Here is a 21,398-nt window from a genome sequence, read left to right on the forward strand (position 1 = left end):
TGGCTGTAGTTCTTGTGCGTTCTTCAAGTTGCTAATTTAGAAAATAGTAATTAAAAATGTATAAGTACACTCCCACAGTTCTGGAGGCCAGAAGTCTGAAGTCAAGGTGTTGGCAGGAACCTGCTCTCTCTGAAGGCTCTGGGGGAGAATCCTTCCTCACCTGTTCCAGCTTCTGGTGGTTGCCAGAAACCCTTGGCTTGTAGCTGCATCACTCCAGTCTCTGCCTACATCTTCACAGGGCCGCCTTCCCTCTCTTTGTGTCAGTCTGTCTCCACATCTTCTTAGAAGGACCCACCCTAACTTGAGAACACCTGCAAAGACCCTGTTTCCAAATAAGGTCACATTCACAGGGTTAGGACTTGAACATATCTTTTGGGGGGGATACAATTCAGCCCACAGGTGGCATGGTTTAACAGGTTTGCAGGGTATTTGGGAGTTTTTGTTGGCTGTTTTTCTTCCTCTCTCCCTAATGTGATTTTAGATGGCTCAGTTTGCCTCTGTTCAGCTCCCCACCTGCCCTTGGAGGGAACAGGTGCAGAGAGGAGACCTGAGGAGGAAAGACGGAGGGTCAAGACAGGGGGCCTCAAGGGAGCAAGGCGGTACTGAAGGGCTGAGAGGGGACCAACGGGGAAGGGGGAGCCAAATGAGGACTGAGACTGTGGGGCAGCGAGGAGGAGTTGCCCCTAGAATCCCAACACCACCACCTTAAACCCTGGCAATCCAGCTGCGGGGGGTGGGATGGGGTGGGTCTGAGCATGGCACATCCTAGTCCAGTGCCCTGAATCTACTCCCCTCTACTGCTCAGAGGGCTCCTACGCATACTCTGAAACTCCGCTCAGGAATCCTCCCTCCCTAGTCTAACCTGTTACCTCTCTGTCCAGACAGCTAATCCCTCTTCCTTCCAGAAGACCCCCGCGCCCTCCTCCACCTTGTCGTTACCTGCCTGTTTCCCCCCAAGACCGTGAGTCCCCCTCCCCTGCCTTCCACCAACATTCACGGAACTGACAAAAGTCAGCTTTAGAGTCCGCAGAGTGCAGTCAGGAAACCCTGATGGTGTAGTGGTTAAGTGCTAGGGCTGCTACCCAAAAGGTCTGCAGTTCGAATCCGCAAGGTGCTCCTTGGAAACTCGACAGGGCAGTCCTACTGTGTCCTATAGGGTCCCTATGAGTTGGAATCGACTCGACCGCAGGGGGTTTGGTTTTTTGAGCGCGGTCAAGTCTGGACTCCCCCACATAGTAGCGCGCGACCACGGGCAAGTTGATTAACCCTTTGTGCCTCCGTTTCCCCAGGTGTCACACGCCAGCACCCACACACACTCTCTCTACGGGTGCGTTGAGCTTTGACAGCTGCAGGACGCCGAGGTCGGCGTTGGGGTCTGAGCGCCGTCCTCACCGTTTCAGGTGTGGGGGTCGGCGGAGCGCAGGGAGGGGCTCAGCCAGGGCAGGGGGTGTGAGGTCACAGAGGGGCGGTGCCGCCGCGAGGACGCCCCGCAGGATTCCCTGGGGGCGGGGCCTGGGGGCTGGGGCGGGGCCTGGGACGGGCCGGGGCGGGGCCGAGGGGGTCGGGCCTGGGGCGGGGCCGGGCAGGGGCGGGTCTGGGAGTGGGGCGGGAGCGGGACCTGGGAGGGGCGGGACCTGGGGCGGGGCCGGGAGCGGGCCGGGGCGGGGCCGGGGCGGGGCCTGGGGAGGGGCCGGGCCGGGGCGGGGCCGGGGCGGGAGCAGGGGGCGGGGCCTGGGGAGCGGCCCTGGCGGCGATTGGCGGAGGCCGGGGCGGCCGCGCACATGGGACGTCTCCAGGGAAACCGGACGCCGTCTGGGCGCTGCGGCGAGCGCGGTTCTGCGCTGCCTGCTGCGGCCTTGGGGTCCCTGTGCGCTCTGTGCGAACTCTCTGAGCGGGGTGCGGTGGTGGATTCTCCGCGGCAGGGGCGGTGCGACGCGGTGAGCCGGCCGGTCAGCGGATCCGGGGTCTCCGAGCCTGGCCCCCTGTCCCCCCGAGGAGAGTGGGATCAGGGAGAGAATTTGGGAGCCCACCCTGCGGGTGGGCAGGGGGACGGTGCGCCCGCTGTCCCCTCCGTTCTCGCTCCTGGTTCCTGAAGCCTGCGGGGGAATGGCGACCCCGCTGTCCGTGGAGCCCCTTTGACCAGGACCTTGGCCACCTGGCCCTAAACGGAGGGCTTCGTAGGGTGTTCTCACAGAGGGGACAGGGTCACCTTCGGGCAGTGGCGAAGGTTTACCCTGGGGATTCCACAGGCCCGGACAGAATTTTGAGAACGGACCCGGGGCTCAGTTCAGGGGAGGGAGCTCCGTTTCCTGGCCTCATGGGGCAGGGGCCCGTCCCCAGGCGCCCACGTGCTGCTGATGGCAGTCAGAAGCCCTTCCTCGGCTTTGCTTACAGGTTCGAAGAAGAGCGGCATGGAAGGTGCAGGCTCGGCCTTGGCCTTTGGCCCTGAAGCATCGAAGGCTCACGGCCCCAAAGAGCGCCTGGCAGGGACGGGCAGTGAGTCCAGTGCTGCTGAGGACTTAGAAGACCAGGGGAGCTCTGCCTTCTTCCCCAAAAGGTGCAGGAGCAGTACTTCTCATACCCAGAGCAGAAAAGAGGCAAATCCGCTGTCGTCCTCTCCCCGGCCGCTGTGCAGCCTCCCATCCCTGCATCCTTCTGTCCGTCTGTCCAGCTTGCTGGTCTGCTTGTTGCCCCTTAAGCTGCTCACAGGCCCACCTTGGCCTGGAAGGTCCCCTTCCTTGCTCAGACCTTTCTCAGCCCACCTGTGTCCCTGAGTGTCTGCTCCTGCCTACTCTGGGTGGTGCTGCGCCTGCTCACAGGACAGAAGGCCCTGCCCAGAGGGGGTGGGGAGGCATGCAGTCTGGCCTAGGTGGCAACTGGTCATGGGGCCCCAGGCAGTGGATCCAGCCTGCCCTGGGCTGGAGGAGTTCTGCCTCCACGGACCAGCAGCCACTTACCTTGTCAGCCAGACAGATGCAGGTTTACACTCTTACTGTTCTGACCACTCTCTGAGTGACCCCGGGCAAGTCCCCGCACCCTCTGTGCCTCAGTTTCCCTTTCTGCAGAATGCTGATAACAGCAGCACTTGCCTCCCGGGTGGTGTGAGGAAGAAACGAGAGTGTGGGGGGGGGGCTAGGCGTAGTCACTCTTGAAACACTTTGGCCTTCGTCACCTTCCCTCCTCTTCCTGCCTCTTCCCAGGGACCTGGCATCTGCCCTGGAGATGGAAGACGAGCAGTCTGAGGGAGCCCCGAGGGAGCAGAGCCTGAAGGAGGCCTACATCCAGCTTGTCCAGGGCACACAGGAGTGGCGGGACGGCTGCACCTACCAGGGCGAGTTTGGGCTGCAAATGAAGCTCGGGTTTGGTGAATTCTCCTGGCCCACGGGCGAGGTAACCACTACCTGCCTCCTCCCTCCTCCCCCAGGGCACGGCCAAGCTCAGCGGTAGGTCTCTGTCCTTCTAAGATGGATGCTATGTGAACATTAGGATCCATGGACAGCAGGAAGCTAACGAGGCTAATGTTATTCCTACTTGAGAAATCCCCCAGAAAAAATTCATGGGTCCTGTCTGTGGTATGCGGGAGGCTTGGTGGCACATGGTTAAGTGCTCAGCTGCTAACTGATAGGTTTGTGGTTTGAATCCACCAGCCACTCCACAGGAGAAAGATGTGGCAGTCTGCTTCTGTAAAGAATATAGTCCCGGAAACCCTGTAGGGCAGTTCTACTATGTCCTGTAGGGTCGTTATCAGTTGGAATTGACTCGACAGTAGCGGGTTTGGTTTGGGGTGTGTTTGGGGGAGTCCCTGGTTCTCTGGGAGCTGTCTGCTGGGCACCTACTCCAGGTGCTGTGAGTGACCAACCCTAGCATCACGTTGGCCACCTGAACTTGAAGACAGCCCCAAGGGGTCACCATTCCTTGCCAATCAGATGCCTCGGCTCACAGGACATCCAGTAAGGTGACCGAGAGGAGTGGCTTCTCAGACACAGAGCCTTGCCAATTGCCCCTCTTTGCAGACGTACCGCGGGCATTTCTACCGTGATCACCGCCACGGCTTAGGCACCTACACTTGGCCTGATGGCTCCAGCTTCACTGGCATGTTCTCCCTCAGCCACCGAGAAGGCTATGGCACCATGTACCTGAAGTCGAGGCTCTTTCAGGTGAGGGGGCAGGTCCGCTGGTGTGTCTGGGCAGTGGACACAGGCGCTTGTTTAACTAGAGAGTGCTGTCGTACTTTTCCTGATTATAAAAGCAATCAATAATCAATCGTTGGTATAGTAATCTTATGTCAATAATCAGGGTATAAATAAACAGGGAAAGCTGCCTTGTTACTCTCTCCCCCAGAGTAGAGAAAAAAATTGTTGTATGTCCTTCAGATTTAAAACACTCACTGTAAATATTTATTTTTTAATATATAAACCATCTCATTCTACAAATATTGTTTCAAAACTTGCCCTTTTCCTGAACAACGCTCCGGTTTTGCAGATACAGATACCTTTGGAGTCCCTGGGGGGAGCATCCCAGATGACATACCCTGTCAACTTTTGCTTATGAAAAAATTTGTGTATTTCACCTTCACTCTTGGCGGGTATTTTTACAGGATGTAGACTTCTGGGTTGCCAGTTAGTTTTCTCGAGCTCACTAAAGATATCATCTAAAGATTCCACTCCTTCTCTTCTGCTTCCTCCTCCTCCCCCTCCTCCCTCTCCTTATCCCCCTCATTCTCTACTTCTTCCCCTTCCTCCTCCTCCTCCTCCTCGTCTTTCTCCTGGGCTCCCGTTTGCCGGGACCTGTCTGACCCTCTCCTTCCACTGCCGCCTCCTACATTGCCGCCCCCTTGTTGCAGGCACCTGGGCTGGGCCTGTGACATCAGAGTTGCAGGAGCTTCCCTGAAATGTGCTTGCACACAAAGTCCCCGACAGGCTTCCACCTTGAGACCCTCAGTCCCATCGTCACCTTCTCAGAGAGGCTTCGGAGCCCCATCTCCTCACGCCATTCCCCACCCCCTGCAACACGCTGTCCTCTACCTGATACCTTAGCTGTTTATGCATTTGCTTTCCTGTCCCCAGGAGGCAGGGGCTGTCCTGTCTTCGTCCCACCATGCAGCACATAATGTTGTTGTTAGGTGCCGTCGAGTCGGTTCTGACCCATAGCGACCCTATGCACAACAGAATGAAACACTGCCCGGTCCTGCGCCATCCTTACAATCGTTGTTATGCTTGAGCTCATTTTTGCAACCACTGTGTCAGCCCACCTCATTCAGGGTCTTGCTCTTTTCTGCTGACCCTGTACTCTGCCAAGCATGATGTCCTTCTCCAGGGGCTCGTCCCTCCTGACAGCATGTCCAAAGTATATAAGACGCAGCCTCCCCATCCTTGCTTCTAAGGAGCATTCTGGTTGTACTTCTAAGACAGATGTGTTTGTTCTTTTGGCAGTCCATGGTATATTCAATATTCTTCGCCAACACCACAATTCAAAGGTGTCAATTCTTCTTTAGTCTTCCTTATTTATTGTCCACCTTTCACATGCATATAATGCAATTGAAAATACCATGGCTTGGGTCAGGCGCACCTTAGTCTTCAAGTTGACATCTTTGCTCTTCAACACTTTAAAGAGGTACTTTGCAGCAGATTTACCCAATGCAATGTGTCTTTTGATTTCTTGACTGCTGCTTCCATGGCTGTTGATTGTGGATCCAAGTAATGAAACCCTTGACAACTTCAATCTTTTCTCTGTTTATCATGATGTTGCTTATTGGCCCAGTTGTGAGGATTTTTGTTTTCTTTATGCTGAGATGCAATCCATACTGAAGGCTGTGGTCTTTGATCTTCATTAGTAAGTGCTTCAAGTCCTTTTTACTTTCAGCAAGCAAGGCTGTGTCATCTACATAACACAGGTTGTTAATGAGCCTTCCTCCAATCCTGATGCCCCTTTCGTCTTCATGGAGTCCAGCTTCTTGTATTATTTGCTCAGCATACAGATTGAATAGGTATGGTGAAAGGACACAACCCTGATGTACACCTTTCCTGCCTTTAAACCAATCAGTATCCCCTTGTTCTGTCCGAATAACTGCCTCTTGATCTATGTAAAGGTTCCTCATGAGCACAATTAAATGTTCTGGAATTTCCATTCTTCACAATGTTATCCATAGTTTGTTATGATCCACACAGTTGAATGCCTTCGTATAGTCAATAAAACACAAGTAAACATCCTTCTGGTATTCTCTGCTTTCAGCCAGGATCCATCTGACATCAGCAATGATATCCCTGGTTCCACAGCCTCTTCTGAAACCGGCCTGAATTTCTGGCAGTTCCCTGTCCATATACTGCCGCAGCCGCTTTTGAATGATCTTTAGCAAAATATTGCTTGTGTGTGATATTAATGGTATTGTTCTATAATTTCTGCATTCAGTTGGATCACCTTTCTTGGGAATAGGCATAAATATGGATCTCTTCCAGTCAGTTGGCCAGGAAGCTGTCTTCCATATTTCTTGGCATAGACAGTGAGCACCTCCAGTGCTGCATCTGTTTGTTGAAACATCTCAATTGATATTCCATCAATTCCTGGAGCCTTGTTTTTTTGCCAATGTCTTCAGTGCAGCTTGGACTTCTTCCTTCAGTACCATTGGTTCCTGATCATATGCCACCTCTTGAAATGGTTGAACATCGACTAATTCTTTTTGGTGTAATGACTCTGTGTATTCCTTCCATCTTCTTTTGATGCTTCCTGCGTCATTTAATATTTTCCCTGTGGAATCCTTCACTATTGCAACTCGAGGCTTGAATTTTTGCTTCAGTTCTTTCAGCTTGAGAAACGCCAAACATGTTCTTCCCTTTTGGTTTTCCATCTCCAACTCTTTGCATACGTCATTATAATACTTCCCTTTGTCTTCTCAAGCCACCCTTTGAAATCTTCTGTTCAGTGCTTTTATTTCATCAATTCTTCCTTTCGCTTTAGCTGCTCAATGTTTGAGAGCAAGTTTCAGAGTCTCCTCTGACATCCATCTTGGTCTTTTCTTTCTTTCCTGTCTTTTCAGTGACCTCTTGCTTTCTTCATGTATGATGTCCTTGATGTCATTCCACAACTTGTCTGGTCTTCAGTCACTAGTATTCAGTGCATCAAATCTATTCTTCAGATGGCCTCTAAATTCAAGTGGGATATACTCAAGGGCATATTTTGGCTCTCGTGGCCTTGCTCTGATTTTCTTCAGTTTCAGCTTGAACTTGCATATGAACAATTGATGGTCCGTTCCACAGTAAGCCCCTAGCCTTGTTCTGACTGATGATGTTGAGCTTTTCCATCGTCTCTTTCCACAGATGTAGTCAATTTGATTCCTGTGTGTACCATCTGGTGAGGTCCATGTGTTTAGTTGCTGTTTATGTTGGTGAAAGAAGGTATTTGCAATGAAGAAGTCGTTAGTCTTGCAAAATTCTATCATTCAATCTCCAGCATTGTTTCTATCACCAAGGTGATATTTTCCAACTATTGATCCTTCTTCTTTGTTTCCAACTTTTGCATTCCAATCCCCAGTAATTATCGGCGCATCTTGATTGCATGTTCGATCAACTTCAGATTGCAGCAGCTGATAAAAGCTTTCAGTGTCTTCAACTTTGGCCTTGGTGTTTGGTGCGTAAATTTGAATAATAGTCGTATTAACTGGTCTTCCTTGTAGGTGTATGGATATTTTCCTATCACTGACAGTGTTGTACTTCAGGATAGATCTTGAAATGTTCTTTTTGATGATGAATGCAACACCATTCCTCTTCAAGTTGTCATTCCCAGCATAGTAGACTATATGATTGTCTCATTCAAAATGGCCAATACCAGTACATTTCAGTTCACCGATGCCTAGGATATTGATGTTTATGTGTTCCATTTCATTTTTTACGATTTCCACTTTTCCTAGATTCACACTTCATACATTCCAGGTTCTGATTATTAACAAATGTTTACAGCTGTTTCTTCTCATTTTGAGTCATGCCACATCAGCAAATGAAGGTCCTGAAAGCTTTACTCCATCCACATAATTAGGGGCAACTCCACTTTGAGGAGGCAGCTCTTCCCCAGTCATCTTTTGAGTGTCTTCCAACCTGGGGGGCTCATCTTCCAGCACTGTATCAGACAATGTTCCGCTGCTATCCATAAGGTTTTCACTGGCTAATGCTTTTCAGAAGTAGACTGCTGGGTCCTTCTTCCTAGCCTGTCTGAGTCTGGAAGCTCAGCTGAAACCTCTCCTCTATGGGCGACCCCGCTGGTACCTGAATACTGGTGGCATAGCTTCCAGCATCACAGCAACACACAAGCCCCCACAGTAGGACAAACCGACAGACAGGTGGAGGCGGCGCACACTAGGTCTTATTAAATTTTTGTTGAATGAATGAATCCATTTCTTAGACCTATATTCAGTGGGGTCACCAGGGTTGGTGTCCCCCAGTGTGGTAACTCATGGTGTCACCCCCCCATGGACCTTCTTCCCTTCCAGACCACACAGAATCCTTAGTAGTGTTTTTTGCGTTAAGGTCATAAATCGTAATTCCAGTATATCACTCCTTTTCCTTTGATTACCACTTCATTCTCAAAAAAGTTATTGATATAGTTTCACAAGTACTAATTCCCACAATATTGTAGCTCAAACACTGGAAAACTTGACAAAATCAGCACCGTAAAAACACCGGCAGCTTGTAGCACGTGCAGAGAAAACCAGGTGACGGGAGCATCGTTGTAATTGGGTAATGACCACAGCTCTGACCAGAGGGCATGAAAAAAATTAGCAGGTTCAAAAAGTAAATTAGCAAAGAGTTTTAGCCTTGCAGGTATATTGATACATGTAAGTTGGGCTTACAAAATTGTTTTTGTTGTTATAACTAACTACCTGGATATTTTTAGAGATGGCCATTTTGGGGTCACCCCCCTGACAGTGTCACCCAGGTGGGCCACACCCCCTAGTGATGCCGCTGCATGTACTTTCTTCTTCTGATTTTCAAACCCCAAAAAACCCACTGCCGTTGAGTCGATTCCGACTCATAGCGACCCTATAGGACAGAGTAGAACTGCCCCATAGAGTTTCCAAGGAGCGCCTGGCGGATTTGAACTGCCAACCTCTTGGTTAGCAGCCGTAGCACTTAACCACTTGCCACCAGGGTTTCCATTCTGATTTTTTTTTTTTTTTAAATCAGAACGGAAATTTTTAGGTACTACATATTTAAATAGTTCACTTATTTTTTAAAAGAGTATTATTCCATTGTATGGATATAACAAAATTTTTTATTTTTATTTTTTCTGTGGTGGCACAGTGGTTAAGAGCTCGGCTGGTAACCAAAAAGTCGGCAGTTCGAATTCACCAGCTGCTCCTTGGAAACCTTATGCGGCAGTCCTCCTCTGTTCTATAGGGTCGCTGTGAGTCATAATCGACTCGACGGTAATGGGTTTGGCTTCGTTTTGGTTTGTTGTGGTGAAAAATACGCATGAAAACGTGTGACCATATAACAATTTCTATATTTACAATTCAGTGACACTGGTTACATTCTTCACGTGGTGCAGCCTTTTCGCTATTCTCCTCCAAACACCCCACCGCTCTTGTCCTGGAGTGAATCATGTCCCTGAAAATGCCTGTATCAGTTTGGCTGGGCCGTGATTCCCAGTATTGTGTGGTTGCCGTCTATTTTGTGATTGTATTTTATGTTAAAGAGGATTAGGGTGGGATTGTAACACCCTTACTAAGGTCACATCACTGATCCAGTGTAAAGGGAGCTTCCCTGGGCATGGCCTGCACCACCTTTTATCTTACAAGAGGTAAAAGGAAACAGAAGCAAGCAGAGAATGGAGGACCTCAAACCACCAAGAAGGAAGCACCAGGAGCAGAGTGCGGCCTTTGGACCCAGGGTCCCTGTGCAGAGAAGCTCCTAGTCTGGGGGAAAATAGATGAGAAGGCCAACAGAGAGAGAAAGACTTCCCCGGAAGCTGACACCCTGAGTTTGGACTTTTAACCTATCTTACTGTGAAGAATACATTTCTCTTTGTTGAAGCCATCCACCTGTGGTATTTCTGTTATAGCAACACTAGATGACAAAGACCACTATTAAGATAAACTCACTGAGCCTCCCACCAAAGCAAAAACGTCCCCTTCCCCCCCTCCCCCACCTCTGGTAACCATTAATACAGAACACAATTTTAAAAATTGATTACCAGTAAAGTTATTTCAGGTCTGTAGTTATTATGCGTAAAGCTAGGCTGTCTCCACCCTGTTGGACTTGCTCCCGCAGGGGCTGTACAAGGCGGACAGGCGGTTCGGGCCAGGCGTGGAGACTTACCCCGACGGCAGCCAGGACGTGGGACTGTGGTTCCATGAGCACCTCATTAAGCTGTGCTCGGAGACGCCTGGCAGCTTCTCCCTGCTCAGCTACCCCGAGTTGGCCCACTTCCTCACGCACACCCCAGCCAAGCTCAGTCTCTCAGACGATGAGAAGATGGAGTGGGGCCTGGATGAGGGCCAGGACCCCTTCTTCTACGAGTATAAGCGGTTCCTTCTGAATGACGACCTCACGCTGCCCCCCGACATGCACGTCTACTCCACTGACAACAGCCACCTGCCCATGACCTACTCCTTCTGCAAGGACTTGGATGCCCGGCTCTTCATGGACGATATCCCGCCCTTCGTGGAGGACGGAGAGCCCTGGTTTATCACCAATGAGACCCCTTTGATGGTCAGGATCCAGAGGCAGACGTACAAGTTCAGGTAATCAGCTGGCCGCTCCTCCTTGCCCATCCTCACCTCTCTCCCCACTGGCCAGTTGTGCACATAAGGACTGTGCTCCTGAAATCGTCAGTGCCAGCTGCCATTCGGTGCCCAAGAACTGGTCAAGGTTACTTGTCGGGCCAACATAAATGTCCTCCCCTGATATGAGGCAGTGGTGGTTCAGTGGTAAGATTCTTGCTTTCCCCATGGGAGACCCAGGTTCAATTCCTGGTCGATGCACCTTACTTGCAGCCATCACCCACCTGTCATTGGAGGCTTCCGTTGGTGTGATGCTGAATGGGGTTCAGTAGAGCTTCCAGACTAAGATGGGCTAGTAAGAAAGGCCTGACGATCTACTTCCAAACATCAGCCAGTGAAAACCCTGTGGATCTCAAGGCTCTGATTGGTAACCGATCACGGAGACGGCCCAGGACCAGGCAGCGTTTTGTTCCATTGTGCGTGTAGTCACCAGGAGTCAGAGCTGACTAAACAGCAGCTAACAACAACTACAACACGGTCTAACAACGAAGGGCGAGGAAAGCCCTCACCAGAGCCCAGGAGCCGGGGACACTCCTTGAGTGCGGGAGGCTGGGGGGATCTAAGCCAGGCAAGGCTGTGGGGCCATCTGTGGATACGCAGGGAAGCAGGGGTCCCGAGAGCCCACCACCTGCTCTCGGGGGGAAGGAGTGGCCAGGAGGTTGCTGGGTGAGGGTGGTGCCAGGCTAGTGAAAGCAAACAGGGCTTAGGAGATGTCCTGGAGTTGATGGAGCTGAGTCCAAATCCCGCTGTGTGACTCTGTGTTGTTTCTTCTGTAGATGTTGTTTCTTCTGTAGTGCCTCCTCCCCCACCCCTGCAGGGTGATCTATGATGAAATGTTTTGGTGGATGTTAAATGAAGGGGGCTGTTATTACTGTGATGTTTTAATACGGGATCTGGGCAGAGGGCCAAGGACAGGAGAGCAGGGAGTGGGCCTGGGGGCTGGCTGGCTTTCCTCACTTCTCCAAGGAAGGCCGTGAAGAGTGGTGCTGCTTCTGTTGGTTTACAAATAACATCACCTACTTCCCCACAAACCCAGGAAAGTTAACATCCACTTAAGGAGAAAACTTTAATTTTTTTAATTAAAATATTTAGGAATATTTTAATTCTCTTTCTACACTTTGTCTTCAGATAGCCCTAAATTGTTTAGAATGTGTAAATGTGTATTTTATGAGCACAAGTGGCCACTCCTCCATCCATCCATCATCCACTCACCCACCCTTTATCAGTCACCCACCCACCCATTCATCCAATCATCCGTCCACCCACTCACCCACCCATCCATCCATCCATTCACCACCCACTCACCCATTTACCATCTGCCCGCCCATCCATCCATGCAACCATCTACCATTCATCCACCCATCCATCCATCATCCATCCACCCATTTATCCACTCATCTATCCATCCATCTACCTATTTATCCATCCATCATCCATCCACCCATTTATCCACTCATCTATCCATCCATCTACCCATCCACCCACCTATTTATCCACCCATCATCCATCCACCCCTAATCACTGAGAACAAGTTGCGTGCATACATCAGGACTGTGCGGTGAATGCACTGTGGGACTTGAGTGTTCTAGTAGGAAATGAATGGAGTAGCAGGCGGAGTGTTGTGGGAGCTGGGCGCCAAGCTTTGTGCCCCACATGAGTGCCCAGCCTCCTCTCCACCAAGGGCCCTGCGGTGAGAGCCCCTTTCTCAACAAACCCAGATGATCCTTCTCTCTGCCAACAGACCTGCCCAGGGCACATGGATGCTCAGCCTGATGACCACTCTGCATCCACGCTGACCAGGGCTGGTGGCCAGTGCAGCCACCGAGGCCCAGGGTGCCTGAGGGATGGCCTGGCAGGGTAGAGGGTGGAGGGCGTGAGGAGCGAGAAGGGGAAAGTGAGGGAGGTGGCCATCCCTACAGGTGTCTGGGGCTGGCCTGCCATCACTGAGGCCCACTGCATTGCAGGAACAAGAAGGCCTACACCAGCTGGAACATGGCCGCCATTGTGCAGGGTGACCGCAGAGGCTTTGCGCGCTGTGGGCCTAGGGAGCGGCTGGCCAAGGAGATGATCCTGAAGGCCGAGGACGGGGACCATGACTGGATCTACAAAATCCTGCGGGACAACCTGGTCTGTGCCGACGTGGCTGACGCCAAGGGTTACACCGCACTTGCTGCGGCTGCTGTAAGCCCCCACCTCCTGTCGGTGCTTTGTGGGACCACAGGCTCATCCCACCCAGAGTGCTGACCCATGAGGGTCCCAGGGGGGACCACGCTCTCGCATGTGGGGGGCACTTGCTCTCCCACTCTGCACCATCATAGCAGAGGAACACGTCTGGTGCTCCGTGTCTGCTCCCTCTGTCTGTTTAGGGATCCCAGGCCTCCCCAGCAAGAAACCCACCTGCCCAGGTGTGTGAGCTCACATGAGAAAGAAGGGTGGAGGTGCACTGGTTCTTCTCACCCTCCGACCAAGAACATGGCCTTGTCCCCCCAACCTGAGTGTGACTGCTTGGTGTCAGTGTCCCATGGCTGCCCCAACAAAACACCATGAGGCCGGTGGCTTCAGAGAACAGTACTGGAGATGCAGAGTCTGTGATCAAGGTGTCCACAGGGCTGGCTCCTTCTGAAGCTCTGAGGAAGAATGTTTCAGGGCTTTCTCCCAGCTTCTGGTGACCCTAGGCTTCTGTTGGCTTGTAGACGTGTCTTCACTTGGCGTCCTTTCTCTGTCTGTGTCTCTTCTCTTTTTTGGGACACCATTTATATAGGATTAGGGCCCATCCCACGCTAGTATGCCTTCATGTTGACCTAACTGATGACACCTTCAAAGACCCTATTTCCAAGCAAGGGCGTGTTCACAGGTGCTGGGGTTGGAACTTCAGCACATCTTTTGGGGGACACAATTCAACTCCTAACACTTGCCATCCAGTGGTCTCACACATTAGCTCGGGGCGGGGGTCTGTACCGATGACAGCAGAGGGAGAAGTGCCCTCCAAGTCCCCGTCTCAGCCCTCCCACCAGGGGTCTCACTCATTCAGGATGGATCTACCCTCCCCCCATCTCACTCAGGGCAGGTCTGCCCCCCCCCATCTCACTCAGGGTGGGTGAGCCTGCCTCTCCCTTGTCTCTTGCTGAGCCGCGTCTGCCATGTGTCCCAGGTCCACTGCCACAGACAGATCATCAACCTCCTGCTGGACAGCGGGGCTGACGTGAACAAATGCTCAGACGAGGGCCTCACGCCGCTCAGCATGTGCTTCCTCCTATACTACCCTGCTGAGTCCTTCAAGCCCAACATCGCGGAGAGGACCGTGCCAGCGCCCCAGGTCAGCCCCCGGAGCCCTTCTTTCACTGGTGTCCCGTCCCTCCGTCTGTCCGTCCCTCTATCGGTCTGTCCCTCCTTCCCTCTGCTTACTCTCCACCCATACCACTCGGCCCCCAGCCAGCTCCCTTGTCCTGGGTGCAGGGTCCATGGGGTGGAGTCAGCGTCAGGTCCAGTGGGGACAGACTGAGGAAGGACAGAGCCTGCACACTCACTAGGGTGTCGGGCAGGATGCCGGCATATGTGTCATCTACACACACACACGCACACTGCTGCAGGCCCTGAGATCCACCCCCCATCATCCTTGGGAAAGGGGGTGCAGTAGGACGGAGGGAAGCTGCCAGTAGCTGCCATGGCAAAAATTAACACAAATGGGTGGCTTTAAAGAACCAGGATTTATTGTCTCACAGTTAGGGGGACTATGTGTCTGAATGCAGGGTGAGGCTCTCTCTCTGTGGCTCTGGGGGAAGAGCCTGGTCTTTCTCTGTGTCTGTAGACCTGGGCGGTCCTTGGTATTTCTTTCTTTCTTTTTAAAAAATTTTTATTGTGCTTTAAGTGAAAGTTTACAAATCAAGTCAGTCTCTTATACAAAAATTTACATACAGCTTGGTATATATCCTAGTTGCTCTCCCCCTAATGAGACAACACACTCCTTCTCTCCACTCTCTATTTTCGTGTCCATTCACCTAGCTCCTGTCCCCTCTGCCTTCTCATCTCCCCTCCAGACAGGAGGAGCTGCCCGTGTAGTCTCACATATCTACCTGAGCTAAGAAACTCACTCCTCACCAGTATCATTTTCTATCCCATAGTCCAGTCCAATCCTTGTCTGAAGAGTTGTCTTTGGGAATGGTTCCTGTCTTGGATTAACAGAAGGTCTGGGGACCATGACCCCCAGCCTCAGTCAGACCATTAACTCTGGCCTTTTTATGAGAATTTGAGGTCTGCATCCCACTGCTCTCCTGCTCCCTCAGGGGTTCTCTGTTGTGTTCCCTGTCAGGACAGTCATCGGTTGTAGCTGGGCACCATCTAGTTCTTCTGGTCTCAGGCTGATGTAGTCTCTGATTCACGTGGCTCCTTGGCATTTCTTGGCTGCTTATAGAGGGTCCTCGCCTGGCATCTGTCTTCCTCTGTGTGTCTGTGTCTGTTCTGCTCTTTTATAAGACACCACTCAGAATAGATTAGGTTTAGGACCCACCCTACTTGGGTATAACTTCATTTGCATAACAGAAGAAAACCCCTATTTCCAAACAGGGGTTAGGGCCTTCACAAAGCTTTCCTATGGACACAGTTCAGTCCATGACAGTGTGCACATGATCGATTTGACCATGAGGTCCACCTTTCAGTGGAGCAATGAGTGCTGCTGTGAGCATGCACGTACGAGTATTTGTTTGAACACCTGTTCTTGTGAACATTCGTGTGTATTTGAACACCTGTTTCCATGAATATGCGTGTACAAGTGTTTATTTGAACACCTGCTCTTGTAAATGTGTGTATGAGTGTTTGAACACCTGTTTCTGTGAACATGTGTGTACTAGTGTTTGTCTGAACACCTGTTTCCATGAACACATTTTTCCAGTGTTTGAACACCTGTTCTTGTGAACATGCGTGTACAAGTATTTGAACACCTGTTTCCGTAAACATGCGTGTGCAAGTGTTTGAACACCTGTTCTTGTAAACGTGTGTGAATGTTTGAACACCTGCTTCTGTGTATGTGTGTTTGAACACCTGTTTTCATGAACATGTGTGTACAAGAGTTGAACACCTGTTTCTGTGAACATGTGTGCATGAATGTTGGGATGCCTGTTTCTGTGAATATGCATGTATGAGTGTTGGAACACCTGTTTCCGTGAACATGTGTGTACAAGTGTTTGAACACCTGTTTCTGTGAACATGTGTGTATGAGTGGTTGTTCGAACACCTGTTTCCAGTTCTTTTGGGTGTATATCCAGGAGTGGGGCTGCTGGGTCATCTGGTAACCCCACGTTTAACCTCTGGAGGGACCACCAGCCTGTTTATGGTGGCTGCACTCTTTACATCCACCCCATTCCTGTGTGGGCTCGGGGTGAATTGCAGCCCTGGTGAGTGGCCCCTCCTGGGGCCTCACTGTTAGCCAAGGGCCAGCCCTCCCAGCGTGGGGTAGATTCCTGTCCTCACTAGGCCTGTTCTCCAGGTGGGGACAGCGGTGGGATGGCCTCTGAGCAGCACCTGAGCGTGGGTGTTTCCACTGCCTACCAAGCGGACCCTAGACCCCACATGTTGGCCACACTGAGGCCGAGGGAGGTGGGCCCCTCGCAGAGAGCTGGGTGTCGTGAGGTGTCTTTCCATCAGTGGTGGGTGAATAGCCGTTGTGGTGGATCCAAAGCACTTTCCTTCCGGTGCAGGGTCAGTACGAAAATGTGAAGGAGACCTGCTCCCTTCTCTTTTTGGGTGTCTTTGAAAGCTGTTGTGTATTCCACACGCACGGTATGCCCCGATTCTTGATGAACCTCCTCTCAAAAGCTCAGTGGCCACCTGTGGCCCATGGCTGCCGTGTGGGACAGCGCTACCCAGAGGCGTGACCCAGCCAGGCTCGGGTTTCTACGCGATGACTCCGTAAGCATCCTTTCTGCTTTTTTTGTGGAAGGTGCTGAGTTGTCTAACAGGACTATCGGTTTCCTTGCTTCTTTCTTCATGATGATAATAGACCCATTGTCGTCGAGCTGACCTTGACTCATGGTGAACCCACGTGTTTCAGAGGAGAGCTGTGCTCCATTGGGCTTCCAGTGGCTGGATTTTCAGAAGTAGGTCCCCAGGCCTTTCTTCTGCGGCACCACTGGGTGGATTTGAACTGTCAGCCTTTGGGTTAGCAGCTGAGTGCGAATCGTTTGCACTGCCCAGGGACCTGTCTAATGATGTAAATAAACAAACATATATATATGTGTATAAATGTATGTGTATACATATCTTGGCGTCCTGCTGTCACAATGGTTAAGAGTTTGGCTGCTAACCACTCCCTGGAAACCCTATGGGGCAGTTCTACTCTGTCCTATAGGGTTGCTATGAGTTGGAATCAACTCAACGGCAACAAGTTTGGTTTTTTTTTTTTGGTATATCATACCTTAGTTTGTTAATGCTGCTGTAACAGAAATACTGCAAGTGGGTGGCTTTAACAAACAGGAATTTACTTTCTCACAGAGGCTAGAAGTCTGAATTCAGGGTGTTGGCTCTAGGGGAAGGTTCTCTCTGTTGACCTGGGGGAAGGTCCTTGTCTCTTTCAGCTTCTGGTCCTCAGTTCCTTGGGGAGCTCCTCGTGGCATCTGTCGTCCCTGTTTGTCCTGCTCGTTTGCTTTTGTGCCTAATCTGCTCGCTTATGTGTCGAAAGCGATTGGTTTAAGATACACCCTACACTGATATGGATTCATTAATGAACAAAACCCTATTCCCAAATGGGATTACATCTACAAGCATGGAGCCAGGATTCACAATACCCAACGTCTGGAGAAGCAATTATATGTATGTATGTACATACGTATGTATGTACGTATGTGTGTATGTACATATGTATGTACGTATTTGTGTACCCAAACCAAAAACCAAACCCACTGCCGTCGAGTCAATTCCGACTCATAACGACCCTATAGGACAGAGTAGAGCTGTCCTATAGAGTTTCCAAGGAGCACCTGGCGGATTCAAACTGCCGACCCTTTGGTTAGCACTTAACTACTAGGCCTCCAGAGTTTCCATATTTGTGTACACATACATGTATATATACGTATACATATATATATATATAAACCCATTACTGTGGAGTCAATTATCGACTCATAGCAACCCTATAGGACAGGGTACAACTGTCCTACATGGTTTCCAAGGCTGTAATTTTCAAAGGAGCAGATGGCCAGGTCTTTCTCCTGTGGAGTTCAAACCACCATCCTTGCGGTTAGCAGCTGAGCTGGTGGGTTCGAACCACTGTCGTTTTGGTTAGTAGCCAAGCACCTAACCACTGCCCCACCAGGGCTTTCTCTGTCTCTCTCTATACAAACCAAACCCTTTGCCTCTGAGTCGATTCTGACTCATAGTGACCCTATAGGACAGAGTAGAACCGCCTCCTAGGGTTTCCAAGGGGTGGCTGGTGGATTTAAACTGCTGACCTTTTCGTTAGCAGCTGAGCTCTTAACCACTGCCCCACCAGGGCTCCATGTACATGTATGTGTATATGTATGGGTATATCTATGGGTGTATGTATGTTTTTTACCTTCCAAAGGGCGTGGCGGCAAAAGCTCCAGTTCTGCCAAGCATCTCCTTCCTGCCAGCTGAGGACGCTGTGGAGTCTCTCTACTACCGTGAGCAGGCCCTCCTGAGCCAGAGCTACCAGGACCTGAAGCCGGTGGTGCCGGGCAGTGAGGACGACGTTGCCCCTCAGAAACTCCTCCAGCTGTCCCGGGAGTCTGCCGATGTGAGGAGCGTGTCCCAGAGGCTGGGCCCTGCACAGGGCCAGAGCAGCCGTTCTCAGCTGCTGAAAGGCCCGGACGATGCACTGGGGACTGAGGACAAGGGCATGCAGGGCAGCAACACCTCCTTCGACTCCAACCTCTGTGTCCACAGCTTCTCCATCCAGCTCTCACTCAACATCCTGGAGCGGAGCGCCCAGGCCTACACCTTGCTCAAGGCCCCATGCTTGGGTGCCGGCGGCTCCGAGAAGGGGACCTTGGGTGCCGGTGGCTCCGAGAAGGGGACCATGAGGAAAATGGCGCTGTCCATGATCGAGTGAGTCACCAAGTGGGCAGGGCAGAGCACTGCATCAGGGCGGGCCACGGTCAAGGTGTTTCTAGAAAAGTGTCTGATTGCTTGAGCGTCTGCCGGATCAGTACCCACACTCTGTAAAGCCAGCAGAGTCCACTGGACATCTGGGCACGGGCCATGGGGGATCTTTATGGGGCCTCAGGTGGTCGTCCCCTGGGTGGTATCTGTAATGACAGGCATGGGGAGCCCAGGAAACATGTCCTGAGAGACATGCAGGTGTGTGCTGGGCATCACGCCGGTGCTCACACCCACCTCCCCACCCCCACACACCTGCCACCCCTTGGCTGGACCAGTGGTTCTCAGACATAGCTCATGTACCCCTGGGGATCCCCGAGACCATTTTGGGGGGTCTGTGAGGTCCCAACTATTCTCGTAGTCACCTGAAGACATCCCTCACCTTCTTCACTGTGCTCACCTTTGCACTGATGTTATGAAAGCAGCAGTGAGCAGGACGGCAGTGCCATGCAGAAGTTGGGCACGGCCCCGGGCAGCCAGGGTCAGCCTCACCCCCACGCACGAGCAGCAGGAAAACGCCATGCACGCAGGGAAGCAAAAGCTGTAACTAATGAATTCCACTAAGTCTTGAGCCCAGAGCTGATGAAACGGGGAGGACGCACGGAGTTTGTCTGCTGCAGACCCGGGTGGTGGTTTTTGCAGGCAAAGCCCATCTCCCATTGCTGCAGGTGCAGACTGAACTGGCCACGCCCCCACGGCACCATTGTTTTCTTGAACGAATGGCCCACTGGCTAACCGTGGTGATTCATCCTTGGGTGTTTGGCAGATGTTTTCCTGAACCTGAACGTGAACACAGCCTGTCTCCTTAAGGACAGCTTCCGGCAGTGCTGGCTACCAGTGATGAACACGAGCTTTCACGTGCATGTTTGGGAAAACTTGCATCCACCACAGAGACCCTGGATCCTGTGACTGAAAGGCTTCTTCCCCCGAGATGGGCGATGTTATTTGCAAATGCGATTTTCTGATCTTGTCTAATGACGTGTGTCAACATTGAGAAGATCCGTACGCCTCAGTGAACTAGTTTTTTACAAGTGACCAAGGCCTGACGTTATGCAGTCACGGGTAGGCAAAGATCCTGTCACAGCGCAGGGTAGTCCGGTGGTTTTAACGTGGCCAAGTCCAAATGGTTCACTGATACGGGTCTCAAGATCTATGTTGCGACTAAGTGAACTGCTCCTAGCCGATCTTGCAGACTAAGACAGACTAGGAAGAAAGGCCTGGAGATCTACTTCTGAAAACCAGCCAGCACAAACTCTAGGGATCACAACAGCCTGATTCGAAGCTGGTCATGGAGATGGCGTGGGACCGGGCAGCGTCTTGTTCCGTGGTGCATGGAGTCACTGAATTGGGGGCTGACTTGATGGTCTCTAACAACAACAAAGGAGAATACCCACAATTATAAAAGAAATAGATTTACTGTGAAGCCAGACAGTAAAGAGTTTTATAAAAATACGGACCAATGCTCCTCTTCCCACCAATTGTTTTTGTTTTGGGAAATATAGTTATTTTCCCAGAAACGTGTAATTTGTGTTAACGTGCGATGAGTTTACTGTTGTCACTTTTTATGGGAATTAGAAAACATTTTTTAATGTCTCAGTTTTAATCTGTAAACATTGAGAGAAACCACACGCACAAGAGATCTCTGGGGTCCCCAAGATTTCTTCAGCGTATAAAGGGGTCCTGAGGCCAGTGTGAGAACCACTGCTCTAGACGGATGCATCTCTCCGGTGCCCCTTCCTCTTCACCCCCTTTGCCTCCTGTCCCCCTGCCATGCTGGCTGTGTGGTCAGCAAGGCTAGCCAGACCCTCCTGTCTCCTCAGCCCCTTACCCACAGCACACTCCCCTCCTTCCTTCCCTTCTCAGCCCACGCGGGGGGCATCGTCCCTACCCACCCTCCTGTACCTCAGACCCGTGTCTTGGCACAGCTTCCTCACTGGGGCCGGCTGGGCCTCCACTCTGCCCCACCATGTGCTTCCCTGGGCAGAGTAAGAGGGGTGCTGGTGTGTGTCCATGTGCGTGTGCACGTGCATGTATGTGTGTGCATACATGTACACATGTGCACATGTGTGTCTCGGTATGTGTGCATGCATGTGCAAGGCATGCACGTGTTGCTGGTGTGTTCATGCACACATGTACGTGCACATGCGTGTCCCTGTGTGTGCACATGTGCATGTCTGTGTGACGTGTCCCTGCATGTGTGCATGCGTGTGCGCACGTGTGCATGTATGCATGTGTGCTGGGTGTATGTGTGTATTTGCAGGTGTGTGTGTGGTATGTAATTATCTCACAGCATCCCGGCGGGTGGGTGGTCCCTGCCACTTTTCACAGGTGACCTCAGTGAGGATAGCAGATCCACCCAGGCCCCCAGCCCAGGAAGGCCGGAGCTGGATTTGACAGTGGCGGTTGGCTCGGGCAGGCTTGGTTTGGGCAGGACCACTGTCCTTGGAAAGGCAGGGCCCTGGGCGTTTTCAGAAAAGGGTGTGGACTGTCCTGTCCTGGGGTGCTGTCCAGGCAGCCG

The 21,398-nt window shown here is 51.6% G+C and overlaps 1 protein-coding gene across 1 annotated transcript in view; it reads left to right on the forward strand.

Annotated features, from left to right (window-relative positions):
* Positions 1-2,890: 2,890 nt before the first annotated feature.
* The window catches only part of ANKMY1 (ankyrin repeat and MYND domain containing 1), a 42,200-nt gene continuing 23,692 nt past the window's right edge, over positions 2,891-21,398 (forward strand). Inside the window, exons 1-8 of the mRNA XM_064287380.1 lie at positions 2,891-3,390; positions 4,014-4,157; positions 10,260-10,732; positions 12,736-12,952; positions 13,923-14,214; positions 16,254-16,363; positions 16,583-16,675; positions 18,327-18,829. Of these exons, the coding sequence (XP_064143450.1) occupies positions 3,223-3,390; positions 4,014-4,157; positions 10,260-10,732; positions 12,736-12,952; positions 13,923-14,214; positions 16,254-16,363; positions 16,583-16,675; positions 18,327-18,829 (2,000 nt within the window). The 5' untranslated portion in view covers positions 2,891-3,222. The remainder of the gene's footprint in view (positions 3,391-4,013; positions 4,158-10,259; positions 10,733-12,735; positions 12,953-13,922; positions 14,215-16,253; positions 16,364-16,582; positions 16,676-18,326; positions 18,830-21,398) is intronic.

This window comes from Loxodonta africana, chromosome 6 (assembly GCF_030014295.1).
Source record: "Loxodonta africana isolate mLoxAfr1 chromosome 6, mLoxAfr1.hap2, whole genome shotgun sequence".
In the NCBI taxonomy this organism is placed as follows: Eukaryota; Metazoa; Chordata; class Mammalia; order Proboscidea; family Elephantidae; genus Loxodonta; species Loxodonta africana.